Consider the following 16,833-nt stretch of genomic DNA (forward strand, 5'->3'; position numbering starts at 1 on the left):
GACATAGCCTACAAACATATAGATCTACCTTTTTAAACACACTCAAATATGCGCAGTTGTTTTTTCTATGCTGTGACTATCTGCAACAAACACGTAAATAAGTTTTTTCAAGGGCGATAACCAAAGTTAAAACTTCTTAACGTTTCATATCCTCTTCAAACTTTACAATCTGAGATATTTTATTACCGTTATTACAAGAAATGTTAATCTAACGTGTATTTTAGAGTATGGATATATTTTGTTTAGGTTTAAGCAAATTGTTAAAAAGTAGATTTACTATGATTAGAAATGGGAATTCTTAAACCTTTATTTTTTACGCTTTCATGTTTTTTTTTAAATAGCGAAGGAATATTATGATTTAATATCTGTACGGTGAGTTGTATTCTTATTTCCAAACTGCTGCTAAAAGTAGCCATACAATTTTTCTAAAAAAAAAAAAAAAAAAAAAAAAAATACAATTTTTCTAACCCATTTTGGCGCCTATGGCGACATATGTACCCACCCACCCCCGTCGCTACGCCCCTGAACCAGACCCTCGTTCTGGGCTGAAAGCTACCCTATGTCTGTCACCAAATCATCTAAACATCTGAGACCGAGCCTACCATTTGGTTGTCTCCCTTTGGTCTATTGGTCATGTACTCCGTTTAGAACTCAATTTTTTTTTAAAATTCCAAGTTACCCAACTCACGCAGCCTTCCTTCTTAATGTGAGCTAAATAACGCTCCACTCTACACTCTATTTTTTTTTTTAGATTTAGGTAATGGTTAAGGTTGTAATGTACATAACAGATTTACTGATTTGGATATCTTCTTACAGGTGCTAGAATAGTTGGCCAGGATATCTTAAGGTGCCAGTTGGCCAGGGTATCTCAACATGCCAGTTGGTTAGGATATTTTAAGGTGCCAGAATAGTTGGCCAGGATATCTCAACGTGCCAGTTGGTTAGGATATTTTAAGTTGCCAGAACAGTTGGTTAGGATATTTTAAGGTGCCAGAATAGTTGGCCAGGATATCTCAACGTGCCAGTTGGTTAGGATATTTTAAGTTGCCAGAACAGTTGGTTAGGATATTTTAAGGTGCCAGAATAGTTGGCCAGGATATTTCAAGGCGCCAGTTGGTTAGGATATTTTAAGGTGCCAGAATAGTTGGCCAGGATATCTCAACGTGCCAGTTGGTCAGGATATTTTAATAAAACAACTTTTGGCCAGGATATTGTAACCAATGTCGACACATTCAAGACACAGCTCGGGAGGTTGGTGCTACCATTTTATTTACTTGATGTTTGCATGTTCTTGAAATGTTCTTGAAATGTTCTTGACATGTTCTTGACATTTTCTTGACATGTTCTTGACATGTTTCCGCTTGTACCAAATGTGAATTGTTCTGTTTGTTTAATTTTGAGAGATCTCGTGAATTCTGAAAAATCTCTTGAATTTATTATAGATCTCGTGAATTTATTATAGATCTCGTGAATTTAATATAGATCTCGTGAATTTCTGATAGATCTCGTGAATTTCTGATAGATCTCGTGAATTTATTATAGATCTCGTGAATTTATTATAGATCTCGTGAATTTCTGATAGATCTCGTGAATTTCTGATAGATCTCGTGAATTTCTGATAGATCTCGTGAATTTATTATAGATCTCGTGAATTTATTATAGACCTCGTGAATTTATTATAGATCTCGTGAATTTATTATAGATCTCGTGAATTTATTATAGATCTCGAATTTATTATAGATCTCGTGAATTGATTATAGACCTCGTGAATTTATTCTAGATCTCGTGAATTTATTATAGATCTCGTGAATTTATTATTGATCTCGTGAATTTATTATAGATCTCGTGAATTTATTATAGATCTCGTGAATTTCTAATAGATCTCGTGAATTTATTATAGATCTCGTAAATTTCTGATAGATCTCAATCTGTTAGCTCTCTACGTTCTCTATCTTACTTCCTTATCTCGGTTATAAATCATCTTGGTATGTCGCGTTTTAAATTGTATCAAACAGCTCAGCTATTTTAGTTCTTTGATTTAGAAATTTTAGAAACACATCAAGACATCAACACATCAATACAGCAACACAGCAACACATCAACACATCAACACATCACCACATCAATACATCAACACATCAACACAGCAACACATCAACACATCAACACATCAACACATCAACACATCAACACATCAACACATCAACACATCAACACATCACGTGTAGGGATGCAGGGGGTTCCACCACCAGTACATGCTTGCCAAATGTTGCTTTCAATTCTTTATATATATATATATATATATATATATATATATATATATATATATATATATATATATATATATATATATATATATATATATATATATATATCGTTTTAAATGAGTGAGAATATAACAAATTAATTCAAATTGATTTATTCAACCGCTTCATACATCAGGTGGTAATAATGCTTATTTATGTGCAAAGAAATACTCGAAAAAAATATATTTCACAATCAGTGGCGTAGCGAGGTCGGGTGTCACCAGGTGCGGCACTTAATAGTGTCACCCCCCCCCCCCCCCCCAGAGGCATAGAGACCCTTCCCAGGGACAAACTTTCAAATTTTCGATTTGCACCCCCCCTCAAACTTTCGATTTGCACCCCCCCCCCCTCGAGTTTTTCTCTATATATTTTGCTATTTTCCCACGTTTTCTTTAACTTGCTTTCTCTGTGTGTTTATTTATTTATTTGTTTGTCTTTCCAATCCAATCTTGCGATCGAAATTTCTGGCACTTCCCAGTTAGCTAGCGCGCTGAAATTTTCAGGGAAGCTTTCTTTTGGATGACCATTGAATATTCAATTGTTATTATTACTAAATTGATCAATGGAAACATTTTATTGAGCATTTTAGACCGCTATATAATCTATATATATAATTCTCCTCTGCTAGCCATTAGAAAAAAAACCAGCGACGCGTACCTCGCGCGCAGTGAAGCGAACGATCACATGTCGCCACAGGCTTAGGGGCAGAGAATTTAGCTTGAACCGAGTTTAAACTTACTGGAGGTAGGCCAGTTTGGGGGAGACGATATGGTCGAGTGGTTGGGCACACGATTGCTATCCCACTCGACACGGGTTCAAATCTATGTGTTCTAGTCAGTAACGTATTCAAACAACGTGTTTTTTACGAGTTGTCTTTTTACGAGTTGTCTTTTTACGAGTTGTCTTTTTACGAGTTGTCTTCGTTTACCCAAAAAAAGTGAAAAGATAAAATCGATAGCAAGATTTTAATGCAAACAAACAGACAAAGACTAAAAAGTAGAAAATAATAATCATTAAAAAAGTTTTAAAAAACCCACGTTTTCTGATTGAACTAAAAAGTAGAAAATAAATGCTATAGGCCCTACATCACAATAATGCAAGCGATCACTCTACTATAAGCGAGCAAAAACGTGGGGCGCCGTGATTTTCTTACAGTTTCTAATACTGTTGACTCTCTACAAGCTCCCTAATAAAAGTCAATAGTATTATCTAATCAATAGTAATATAACTTTTACTTCGGCGCCCCACGTTTTTCATCGCTTATAGTAGAGTGATCGCTTGCATTATTGTGATGTAGGGCCTATAGCATTTATTTTCTACTTTTTAGTTCAATCAGAAAACGTGGGTTTTTTAAAACTTTTTTAATGATTATTATTTTGCCTTGGTGTCACCCCCCTAAATGGTGTCACCCGGTGCGGTCCGCCCCCCCCGCCCCCCCCCCCCCTCGCTACGCTCCTGTTCACAATGTCATTCACCCGTAAGCTCCAATAAAACTCAGAATATAGGCACAAGCCATACTGTAAATTAAATGTTACAAAGCTACTACACACAGAAATATCAGTAGCGTAAATCTTGCATGCTCACTATTACGTACACCTTTAAATACCTGTATAAATGTTTACTATTAAGTTCACCTTAAAACCCTGTATAAATGTACACTATACGTACACCTTAAAACCCTGTATAAATGTACACTATACATACACCTTTAAAACCCTGTATAAAAGATCATTATAAAGTTCCCCTTGATTCCTGCGCCTTTGATCTCTTTATCAGACCTACTGCCGTTTTGACGTCCTCCCGTATACTCCCTCCCGTATATTCCCTCCCGCATACTACCCCCCATATACTACCTCCCCTATACTACCTCCCATATACTACCTCCCCTATACTGCCTCCCCTATACTACCTCCCCTATACTACCTCCCCTATACTACCTCCCGTATACTACCTCCCCTATACTACCTCCCCTATACTACCTCCCCTATACTGCCTCCCCTATACTACCTCCCGTATACTACCTCCCCTATACTACCTCCCCTATACTCCCGTATACTACCTCCCCTATACTGCCTCCCCTATACTGCCTCCCCTATACTACCTCCCGTATACTACCTCCCCTATACTACTTCCCCTATACTCCCGTATACTACCTCCCCTATACTGCCTCCCCTATACTACCTCCCGTATACTACCTCCCCTATACTACTTCCCCTATACTGCCTCCCCTATACTACTTCCCCTATACTCCCGTATACTACCTCCCCTATACTACCTCCCCTATACTCCCGTATACTACCTCCCCTATACTGCCTCCCCTATACTGCCTCCCCTATACTACCTCCCGTATACTACCTCCCCTATACTACTTCCCCTATACTCCCGTATACTACCTCCCCTATACTGCCTCCCCTATACTACCTCCCGTATACTACCTCCCCTATACTACTTCCCCTATACTACCTCCCCTATACTACTTCCCCTATACTACCTCCCCTATACTACTTCCCCTATACTGCCTCCCCTATACTACTTCCCCTATACTCCCGTATACTACCTCCCCTATACTACCTCCCCTATACTCCCGTATACTACCTCCCCTATACTGCCTCCCCTATACTGCCTCCCCTATACTACCTCCCGTATACTACCTCCCCTATACTACTTCCCCTATACTCCCGTATACTACCTCCCCTATACTGCCTCCCCTATACTACCTCCCGTATACTACCTCCCCTATACTACTTCCCCTATACTACCTCCCCTATACTACTTCCCCTATACTACCTCCCCTATACTACCTCCCGTATACTACCTCCCCTATACTACTTCCCCTATACTCCCGTATACTACCTCCCCTATACTGCCTCCCCTATACTACCTCCCGTATACTACCTCCCCTATACTACCTCCCCTATACTCCCGTATACTACCTCCCGTATACAGCCTCCCCTATTGAAGTACAAGCCAACTTAAACAAAGAAATTATTACAAATGTTTCCATGTTCTTTACATTCCCAGCCCTTAACAACATGCAGCTCAAAGTAAAATATTGAAAATAATGACATTACAAATATAATGATGGACAGTTAACTGATGACAATATTTATGAATGAATAAATGTAGGTAAAGATTTGTGTTCAGATCCTTATATTTATGACTCTGCTGACTTACGGGTATAAAAAAATGTATAACTATGCCCCCCCCCCCAACTCATCAACTATTACCCCCCCCCCCCCCCAACATTGAATCTGAGCCCCTCTCTGATTGGCTTGGACCTACCGAACTATCCCAGCCAGATAAGACCGATTGTGTCAGATGTACAGTTGACTGGCGAGCACCTGTTGTCAGTGGTACCTGTTGTCAGTGCTACCTTCTGTCAGTGCTACCTTCTGTCAGTGCTACCTGTTGTAAGTGCTACCTTCTGTCAGTGTTACCTGCTGTCAGTGCTACCTGTCGCTGGGGAGCTGATCTACCTGGCCAGGTGTGTCAGGTTTGTCGTCTTCTGACATCAGCTGTCGGCTTTAACGGATTAAAGTTTTCAATTTCCTGCCGGATTAATGGCGCAAATTAATTCTCACAAGTTGGATTAAAAACATTATTTTCGAACTGTCAGGATTCTAAAACTCAGAATAATGTTCTGTTGGATTTATTCATAGTTTTTTTTAATATATATTTTGGTTCAGATAAAATTCTAAACATGTTGATGATTCTTTAAATCATCGTATTCTGTATGTAGTTTCAACACCAAAAAATATATCAGTGGTCATTCCTAAATCACTCTCAAATTAACATCTTAATTAACGTATTTCGCTTACTTGAAAGGAATTCTAATTTGCTCTGATTAGAAAATTAAAATATCGTTGAGCGTCGGTTACCCAGGCAACAATGAAAGGGTTAATGACCTTTGGATGTGTGCGGTGAGAGGAATCCTTCAAGTAAATGTCGGAAAACAAAATTGGAAAAAAGGGTAAAACAAATTTAAATAGTTCGAATTTTGTAGTAGATGTAGACGTATAGACACAGATTGTCTTGTGTTAAGTAGGTGTTTTTTTTTTGTAGTCATTTTAGAATGTGGAGATTTAAAATACATTACAGTCAATGGGAATAGAGTACCTATTAAAACAATGCTGGGTAATGAACAGGCCAAATGTATTTGTCTAATGAGACATAGGAACTAATTAATGAGCCTTGACCTAACACGTTTTTACACGAGGTGGATGTGGGCTAGATCTAGTGATAGGGAGGCGCAAAAATTAAAATATAATACACTGTTATATATATATATATATATATATATATATATATATATATATATATATATATATATATATATATATATATCTATCTATCTATATATATATATATATATATATATATATATATATATATATATATATATATATATATATATATATATATATTATGTGTGTGTGTGTTTGTGTGGGGTGCACGGTGCGAGATGTAGATTTAGAGAAGCTTAGGTGATGAGAGACGCCAAGACTTAAGATTTTCTAATTTTCTAAGGGATGGCACAAAGTTCCAATGTTTAGAAACTGTTGTCCTGACCCTAACCCTAACCCTAACCCTAACCCTAACCCTAACCCTAACCCTAACCCTAACCCTAACCCTAACCCTAACCCTAACCCTAACCCTTATTCTAACCAAATCTTGCTGATAAAACACTTTAAACAATACCGGTAAGTACTATTAGACAGTACTATTAGCTCTGAGTCGAAACACCAGCGGGGACCACACAACGAAAAAAGGCTTACCAGAGTTTCTTCCAGGCATCTCTTCGGAGTGGGGGGGGGGGGGGCAAAGTTCCCCCGAAAAAAATAATTTACCGCCCCCCCTGAACAAAAAGAAATTTATATAATTTATATAGAAAATATATACTTTTAACAGTGTCCGCCCCCCCCCCCCCCGAAGAAAGTCTACCGCCCCCCGAAAATTTCAAGTGCCCCCCGGAGAAAAAAGTCTGGAAGAAACACTGAGGCTTACTTGAATGAAAATGTGCAAGCAATTTTAATTGCAGTAAATTTATGTAGCTCACAGGAACCAATAAGCATATATATATATATATATATATATATATATATATATATATATATATATATATATATATATATATATATATATATATACACACACACAAAATAACACATATATGTATTTACATTTACGTAATTCCCGATGTTCAGTTACTAACCTGACCTTACGGGGAGACTACCCTAGCCGAGCTACCGTACGACCCTCAAGGACAACCCACCCTTTTGAAGTCACGTCGTCACGTCAAAAAATGATGTCACGTTTGGTTAACACGCGCCAAGGTAGCCTGATCCGCGTCCGCCATCACTGCTGCTAAATATAGCCTGGGGTTACCGCGCTTGCTAGTTGGATATTTTTTGACGTCTGCTAGTAGGGCCGGTGAAATGGTGCATCGTCTGCTCTGGTCTGCTGATTTGTGCCAATTTAGCAGGATGGTACCGGCAGAGAGGTCTGGAGAGTGGTTGGCAGGATAACCTGGGCAGGGTTGGTTTTTTCATTGGTCTAGGCTGGTTGGCAGGTAGTGTTTATTTTAACAATTACCTTTTTTTATTTTAGTAGTTTTTAATTTAATGGTTTTAATTTATTTAAATTTTTTTCAGTGAAAGAAAGTGTACTAAAACATTTTTAACAATAAAGTTTCAAGTTTCTTTTGTATAATATAAATTACGTCATCAGAATAACGGTTTATTGCAATCGGCTCCTATATTTTAAATTAATGATTAATATCTATGGTTGTATAAAAAAAAATCCTAATTTGTTAATGTAAAAATATCTATAAAAATTCGGTGGAGATTTAGCTTCTCTTTAAATTTTTTCCCAAGATTCCATCGTATACTGTGCTATATTAGCTAGAGTAGCTGAAATTACACTTGTAGTTAGGCTAGTGCAGTGTGCAATAAACCATATGAAAATAAACTTTGCACATAATTTGCATGCCGGAAAGATTTTGTATTGAAATTGGATGAAGAAAAAAGTAAACACGAACTCTATCAGCTATGGTCGTGCGAGGGATTTTAAGGCTCTTTTATGAAGTGGTCCACAATTTAAAATTCTGTATGTATTAATTGTTATTAGCCGTGAATAAACTTAGACAGTGACTTAGGATAAAAGACACATCCGGGCTTTAGAAGCAGACACAATCTTCTGTTGTAAAGAGTGCTACATAATGTAGTAGGATTCTTCTTCTTCTATAACAGGACGATGTTTATTCGCTTACACATAGCCGAACCATATTTCACTTTTCGTTTGTTATGTATCTAGGACGGCATCTTGGTAAAAAAAAAAAACGTGTGGCTATATCTCTAATCATTATTCCACTATTCCACTTCTTCTCATTTTCAATATAGAAAAGTTAAGAAAAACTTAACTATAAGGCCATTGCGTGAACACTTTTAAAAAAAAAAATCAGTTAAAATAGAGTGGATCTGAGAAAGTAAATTGATTAACAAAGATGTGTATATATATATATATATATATATATATATATATATATATATATATATATATATATATATATATATATATATATATATAAATGCATATATATACATATATATATACATATGTATATATGTAAATGTAAATATATATATATATATATATATATATATATATATATATATATATATATATATATATATATATATATATATATATATATATATATATATATATATATATATATATATATATTCGTCTTGTGCCAGCATACTCTGTGTGTTATTTGTCTAGATGGAGCCTGCCCCCCTCCAATGGAAATTTCATGTTTTCAAGTGCACTGATTTTTATATCGATTGACTCCACAGCGTCAGTTGTCTCTTTTCGCCTGGGAGGCAAAACACTTCTCATCCCCGGGGAGGACAAGGACACACCCCCGGCCACCAAGAGCGACCAGCTGGCAGCCCTTTACAGCAGCGGCTCCGACTCTGTCAAGATGAACGGGCCAGGCGCACCCTCTCACGGCGCCACCCCCCATAGCGCCGCCCCCCACAGCGCCGCCCCCCATAGCGCCGCCCCCCATAGCGCCGCCCCCCATAGCGCCGCCCCTGAACACAGTACATCGACCAAGGAGTTTGACCGGAAGTTGTCCTCGACGACCATGGATAGCGGCAAGTCGGAGACGGACACCCGGGGCCCCGGTAGCCCTGACGACTGTGCCAGCGACATCGTCACGTTACTCAGGAACACACAGAAGCCACAGGCACACGGCCGTGAGTAGATTTGTTGTTTTAGAATACTCGCATTCAGGGATTCAGGGGGGGGGGGGTGGTATAGGGCTGGTAAGTAGGTCACCAACCAGTTCTACTGCTCAATGAAACCTGCATGAGCCATAGAACTGTTTGTTGACCTACTTACCAGCCCTATAACGCACCACATTTTATATGGTGTGGTACACCGGCTTATGGTGTGTGGTTAGATAATTGATTTTAGGAACACATTTAATTTTATATACTAAATGTTCATAGAAATTGTATCCATCATTATTCCTTCTTTTTGTTTACTTTGTAACATTTTCGGCAACTTCGATGCTCAATACTTTTTTGTATGATCTGTAAGCCCTACAAAGAAGCTTGTTGTTTTCAGGGGGAAATTCAATTATAAAAACAAAACAAACTATCCAGCTTTGTATTTAATGCTCTCTTAGTCAAAGTTTAAAAAAAAAAAACTCATCGCATTCTACCTTTTATTTTTATAAAGTGAACTATTGTTTTTAATGTCGGGTTAAACCTTTAACAAAATCAACTTTCCGATCGATCTCTGGTCACCAGATATTTAAAATATAAAATAAAAATTACTGAACACTAATCGTTGTTACGACGAGGGGTGTATACATGACCAGGTGACACCCCGCCTAGTGACGCCATTAAATTATGTTTACATTCTCCTTAAAACCAACTCTTTTTTTTTTTTTTTTACAAAATTCGATTCCAATACTGCATATCGATTTAAATTTTTTTCAGTCTTTAATATCTCCCAGTTTTTTTAAATAATTTTAATATGTAAGTAGTTATTTTAATGATATGTTTTTCTTCATATTTCAAAACTTTTTTAGATCCGATGATAGCTTTATTTGAGAATAATGATTATTGCATTTATGAAATTCTTGAAGTGTTTCTACCGCAAGTTTCCTATGACCTGCTCCCCAGAAAACTTGTATTTCTTTACTAGCACTTCATCTAGAACTTTCATCTAGAACTTTCATCTAGAACTTTCATCTAGAACTTTCATCTAGAACTTTCTTCTAGAACTTTCTTCTAGAACTTTCATCTAGAACTTTCATCTAGAACTTTCATCTAGAACTTTCATCTAGAACTTTCATCTAGAACTTTCTTCTAGAACTTTCTTCTAGAACTTTCATCTAGAACTTTCATCTAGAACTTTCATCTAGAACTTTCATCTAGAACTTTCATCTAACCTTCACCAGATTGCAAACTTATCCAGATCACGTAACACTTGTTACCTCCCCCCTACCCCCACCCCCGGGATATCATAATGTCATTAGCTTTCATCTGACAGTTCCCCTGGTATCTAAGTTCCCCTCCATTGTTCCCTGACGTCTGCTGCTCGATAGTCCCAGATTTATCGATCCCCTTATCTCCTATACTTACATAACGCCAGGGAGGGAGATTTATGTCGTGTGGATTTTGTCAGACCTAGGTAGTTTTTTGTTTACTGATAACAGTGGTGTTACGACGTGATATAGGCTAGTGATGTCATTAGTTCATGACATAGGCTGATGATGTCATTATTTCATGACATAGGCTAGTGATGTCATTAGTTCACGAGATAGGCTAGTGATGTCATTAGTTTATGACATAGGCCAGTGATGTCATTAGTTCATGACATAGGCTAGTGATGTCATTAGTTCATGACATAGGCCAGTGATGTCATTAGTTCACGACATAGGCTAGTGATGTCATTAGTTCATGACATAGGCCAGTGATGTCATTAGTTCATGACAAAGGCCAGTGATGTCATTAGTTCATTACATAGGCTAGTGATGTCATTAGTTCATGACATGACATACGCTCGAGATGTCATTAGTTCATGACATAGGCTATATATGTCATTAGTTCATGGCATAGACTATATATGTCATTAGTTCATGACATAGGCTAGTGATGTCATTAGTTCATGACATAGGCCAGTGATGTCATTAGTTCATGACATAGGCTTGTGATGTCATTAGTTCATGACATAGGCTAGTGATGTCATTAGTTCATGACATAGGCCAGTGATGTCATTAGTTCACGACATAGGCTAGTGATGTCATTAGTTCATGACATAGGCCAGTGATGTCATTAGTTCATTACATAGGCTAGTGATGTCATTAGTTCATGACATGACATACGCTCGAGATGTCATTAGTTCATGACATAGGCTATATATGTCATTAGTTCATGGCATAGACTATATATGTCATTAGTTCATGACATAGGCTAGTGATGTCATTAGTTCATGACTTAGGCTAGTGATGTCATGAGTTCATGACAGGCTAAAGATGTCATTAGTTCATGACATAGGCCAGTGATGTCATTAGTTCATGACATAGGCCAGTAATGTCATTAGTTCATGACACAGGCCAGTGATGTCATTAGTTCATGACATAGGCTAGTGATGTCATTAGTTCATGACATAGGCTAGTGATGTCATTAGTTCATGACATAGGCCAGTGATGGCATTAGTTCATGACATAGGCCAGTGATGTCATTAGTTCATGACATAGGCTAGTGATGTCATTAGTTTATGACATAGGCTAGTGATGTCATTAGTTCAGGACATAGGCCAGTGATGTCATTAGTTCACGACATAGGCTAGTGATGTCATTAGTTCATGACATAGGCCAGTGATGTCATTAGTTCATGACATAGGCCAGTGATGTCATTAGTTCATTACATAGGCTAGTGATGTCATTAGTTCATGACATTACATACGCTCGAGATGCCATTAGTTCATGGCATAGACTATATATGTCATTAGTTCATGACATAGGCTAGTGATGTCATTAGTTCATGACTTAGGCTAGTGATGTCATTAGTTCATGACATAGGCTAGTGATGTCATTAGTTCATGACATAGGCCAGTGATGTCATTAGTTCATGACATAGGCTAGTGATGTCATTAGTTCATGACATAGGTGTGTTGGTGTGTTGGTATGTTGGTATCTTGGTGTGTTGGTGTGTTGGTGTGTTAGTGTGTTGATGTGTTGGTGTGTTGGTGTGTTGGTGTGTTGGTATGTTGGTGTGTTGGTGTGTTGGTGTGTTAGTGTGTTGATGTGTTGGTGTGTTGGTGTGTTGGTGTGTTGGTATGTTGGTGTGTTGGTGTGTTGGTGTGTTAGTGTTATTTCGCCGTATCGTATAATGTGTGTTTTTATCTCGTGTTGTTCTTGATTTGTTTTATATTTTTGAACCCATTTTCCCCCAATACCAGATTGAGAACACACAGACTAATCCCATAAACAAAGATTAACCTTTAATCCTTGTCTTTTTATAGTAACAACCTTTCCGTCACATTTGTGTTTGACTCCCTCTTTGGAAAACTTTAAATCTTTCGCACCAGTGACGTCAGGAGTGATGTAGCTATTTTTAGACGCACTACTCTAAGCCGACAAACTTGAATGAAATAAAGAAGCACTTTGTCAATTGTCACAGTTACCCCGTAATGTCACGCATCTAAGTGTGACAGTTTTTTGACATTGGGTAACGAGTGACTCGGGTGTTAACGGTATCAGCGACCGATTTAACGGACTACCTTTTGTTGACTACGACTAACTTGTATTATATCGACCGTAGATCGACTTAGTCGAAGAACCACGAAATGTCGATCATTTTGTCCTTATTGGTGTACATAGATAACGTAGAAATTGGTCTAATTTTAGTTAGCCGTTTACCCTAAAATTGTAATTGATGCTAAAACTCAAAATTTCGCTGTTGGTACAATTAAGTCCAGCCTATATTTAGATCCGACCCGACTAATTTTAATCCTACTTTTGCCCTAACTTAAGCCCTAACTTAAGCCCTAACTTTTGCCCTAAGTTTTGCCCTAAGTTAGGGCAAAAGTAGGATTAAAATTAGTCGTAGATTTTATATTTTCGTTTGAGCATATAGGGGTGTGACAATTTAAGCACAAAGGTTAAAGGTTGAAGACAGGACTATTGAGTCAGTGTAACAAGTCTGGAACGTTTAGACTTGTCACGTCAGAATATGACGACAGCATCATGCCTGGAATCTACAGACAGCAACATTTTTTTTTACTTCAAGGCACAAGGATGACTAAACGTGATCCTCATGGGTGATGTTATGTCGCTAAACGTGATCCTCACATGGTGGTATTATGTCGCTAAACGTGATCCTCATGGGTGGTATTATGTTGCTTAGCCACACGTGATCCTCAGACAATAAAAAGCGTATGTACTGTTCTAGTTACGTTAATAACAATGAAAATAGCACTTTTATTTAGTCGAATATTTGAAATGGCTAGGACACGGGTTCCCAACCTGGGGGTCGCGACCCCCCTGGGGGTCGCAAAGGTCTTTCTGGGGGGTCGCCAACTGGTATACTAAACCTTAGTAATTTGAAACAAAACATAAGTATTTAGAAGAATTTTTTAAATTCTGCTTCATTAACATCACTGGAAATGTAATAGTGAAAAAAAAAAAAAGCGCACTGTACAAAGTTGTTCTCAGTCACGAATCTATGAAATCTTCAAAACTAAAACGTCATTTGAGACGAGTCATTCGGAACACACCAAAAAATATATGGAGTTTATTCGTCGGTAAGAAGCTAGAGACTTGATCGAACAGGAAGTTTTCACCAGCATTAGTGCAAACATCAAATGACGTCGCGATAGAAAATGCCAAGCAAAAAAAAACAATATGAGAAAATATCATCAAACGCTGCATGTACGTAAATGTTAAATAACACATTTGTATTGAAATTAAGCTTTCACAATTGTTTGCTTTTCAAGTTGATAAATCAACAGACGTGAGTTCGTGTTCGCAGTAGCTGGTCTGCGTCTATATTCATGCGGATGATAGGAAAGAAGAGTTGCTCTTTTGTGAAGATAGCATGGAGAAAATAAATACATTTTTTGAAACGGGATGATTAAAATGGGTTAGAACGGATGTGGGGGTTTGTACGGATGGTGCGCCATCTATGTTTAGCTCAAAATCGGGCTTTCAGAAAACAGGAAAGATTTAGCTCCCTAACCAGGGCTCTAACCAATCGACATCAAGAGTCCATTGCTAGTATAAGTCGTAAATCATATAAAATCTGTAGCCTTCAAAGAACTGAGCAAAAACATTAATATAGATCACGATGTTCTGCTCTTCGACACTACAGTACGCTGGCTGTCAAACAAAATGTTGTAAATTGTGTTTTTGAATTGAAATCTGAAATCAAATTGTTCTTGGAAGTGCAAAGGAAACAAGACTTTTTGGTATACTTAAAACGACATAGAGTGGTTGGAGAGAGTATTATACCTAGTAGATGTGTTCGAACATCAAGATAAGCTTAACCTGAAGCTTCAGGGAAAATGAACGAATATTATAACTTTCCATGATAATCTCGGGGCATTTTTATCAAAGCTGCAAAATCGGTAAAGAAAATAAATCTTGAAAATATTGTAAATTTGAGAAACTCTGCGGTGTGGTAGATGAATCTGATTGTGAGATAATTAAAATTTTGAAAGAAGCGATTTCTGTGCATCTTGAATCTCTTGAAAACGAACTGCATCGCTATTTCTCTGAGCTGAAAAAAGAAGAATCTGCATTTACGCATTACCCATTGTCTTCTTCCCTTGATGTTGCCAGCATTCCCGATGAATTACAAGATGAATTCTTTGATTTGCAGAATAATTCCGAGAAAGATGAAAAACTGCAGACACCATTCATACCCAAACGTAAAATTGATTGACTTTTCGAGAATATATTTTCAACACTATTCTTCGATTAAAAACAAAATTAAGATAATTATAATGACATAGGTTGGCGTTAACAAATTTTTTTTAAAATTAAAAACTTAACCACAAAGGTTTAGTGAATAGTATGCAATTTTACTCATGCTATTAAAACAGTTATCAAGAGTAGTTCATATTGAAAGTCTACTAGAAAATCTTATTTTAGTGCTTATTAATTTCCATACTAATTTAGGCTTTTTAATTCTATGGGGGTCGCGGGTCACTTACTTTTTATAAAAGGGGGTCGCCACTCGAAAAAGGTTGGGAACCACTGGGCTAGGATAACTGGGTAAATTCCACTTAATTGGGGGTCAGATTATGTAGAATCAGACCTATTGTTTTATAGACATTTATTCGAGTGGGAAAAAAAAGTGTGGGGAGGGGGAAAACCGAGTGTGACAGACAGCAAAAAGCTTTGCAACAATAATAAAACTTACAAATGCTAGTTTCCTATTGGTAATCCAAATTAACACAGCCAATGGGTATCTATCTAGCATTTAGCCAACAATAAATAACACAATTAAGTGATAATTTTAGGCATATTATTTTGTTCTTTGTCTTAATTTATATTTTTAAAATATGTATTTAGTCAATTTAGAAATTAGTCATAGCGGTAACATTTAAGGCTTTTAATCCTGCTGAATAGGTAGTTTCCCCTAGCTTTTTTACTCGGAGTTCAGTCCCCTGGTGAAACAATGTAACAAAGCGGCAGAACTTGAATAACGCAACAGTGACGATTCTGGGACTGGTTTGGTGGAGTTATTCCGCCTGGTCAGTGCAGATATAGTCGCGGTCTTAGAGTGGCGTGTAGCGGCGGGTAGTGGCGGGGTGGTGGTGGAGTGTGAAGGGCATTATGGGGGAACAAAATGGCGACCAGTTCTGGGCATTGCCCTACACTGAAGTATACTAACGGCAGGGGGGTAATGCAGCTGGGAGGCTTCGGGTAGGGTGGTGGTACTATTAGTGGTAGTGTTTGGTGATAGGGGCGGGTGGGCAGAGGCGTAGCGACCCTTCCCGGCGCCCGGGGACAAACTTTTCGATTTGCACCCCCCCCCCTCAAGATTTCGATTTGCCCCCCCCCCCCTCGAGGTTTCCATTTGCAACCCCCCCCCCCCTCAAGATTTCCATTTGCATCCCCCCCCCCTCAAATTTTCGATTTGCACCCCCTCAACCTTTCAATTAATTTTTCCAACATATTTTGGCGCCCCCTAAGGTCGGCGCCCGGGGACATATGTCCCCCCCCGCCCCCCCCCCCCCTCGCTACGCTACTGCGGGTGGGGGGGGGGACAAGTTTGTGTGAGTAGGGGAGGGGGATGGGGGTGAAAACGGTGTCTACTGCGGTGTTGTGATGACGATTTATTGTGTTTACTGCGTGGGTATAATGGTGGTTAAATGGTGGTTAAATGGTGGTTAAATGGTGGTTAAATGGTGGTTAAATGGTGGTTAAATGGTGGTTAAATGGTGGTTAATGGTGGTTAATGGTGGTTAAATGGTGGTTAAATGGTGGTTAAATGGTGGT

General features: G+C 38.1%; 1 protein-coding gene across 1 annotated transcript; it reads left to right on the forward strand.

Annotated features, from left to right (window-relative positions):
- Positions 1–1,116: 1,116 nt before the first annotated feature.
- On the forward strand, positions 1,117–9,576 carry LOC131947893 (uncharacterized). The gene is made up of 2 exons (XM_059309282.1): positions 1,117–1,251; positions 9,164–9,576. The coding sequence occupies exons 1-2, from the start codon at positions 1,221–1,223 to the stop codon at positions 9,574–9,576; spliced, it is 444 nt and encodes a 147-aa protein (XP_059165265.1). The 5' UTR covers positions 1,117–1,220.
- The last annotated feature ends 7,257 nt before the right edge of the window (positions 9,577–16,833 follow it).

This window comes from Physella acuta, unplaced genomic scaffold (assembly GCF_028476545.2).
Source record: "Physella acuta isolate Inbredline_101_S28 unplaced genomic scaffold, ASM2847654v3 ptg000612l, whole genome shotgun sequence".
Lineage (NCBI taxonomy): Eukaryota > Metazoa > Mollusca > Gastropoda > Physidae > Physella > Physella acuta.

Bases quoted from the DNA above. Each gene is read 5' to 3' on its own strand.
- LOC131947893 (XM_059309282.1), top strand. From the start codon at position 1,221: ATGTCGACACATTCAAGACACAGCTCGGGAG. The intron at 1,252-9,163 runs GTTGGTGCTACC...TTGACTCCACAG, and splicing joins TTCAAGACACAGCTCGGGAG to CGTCAGTTGTCTCTTTTCGC.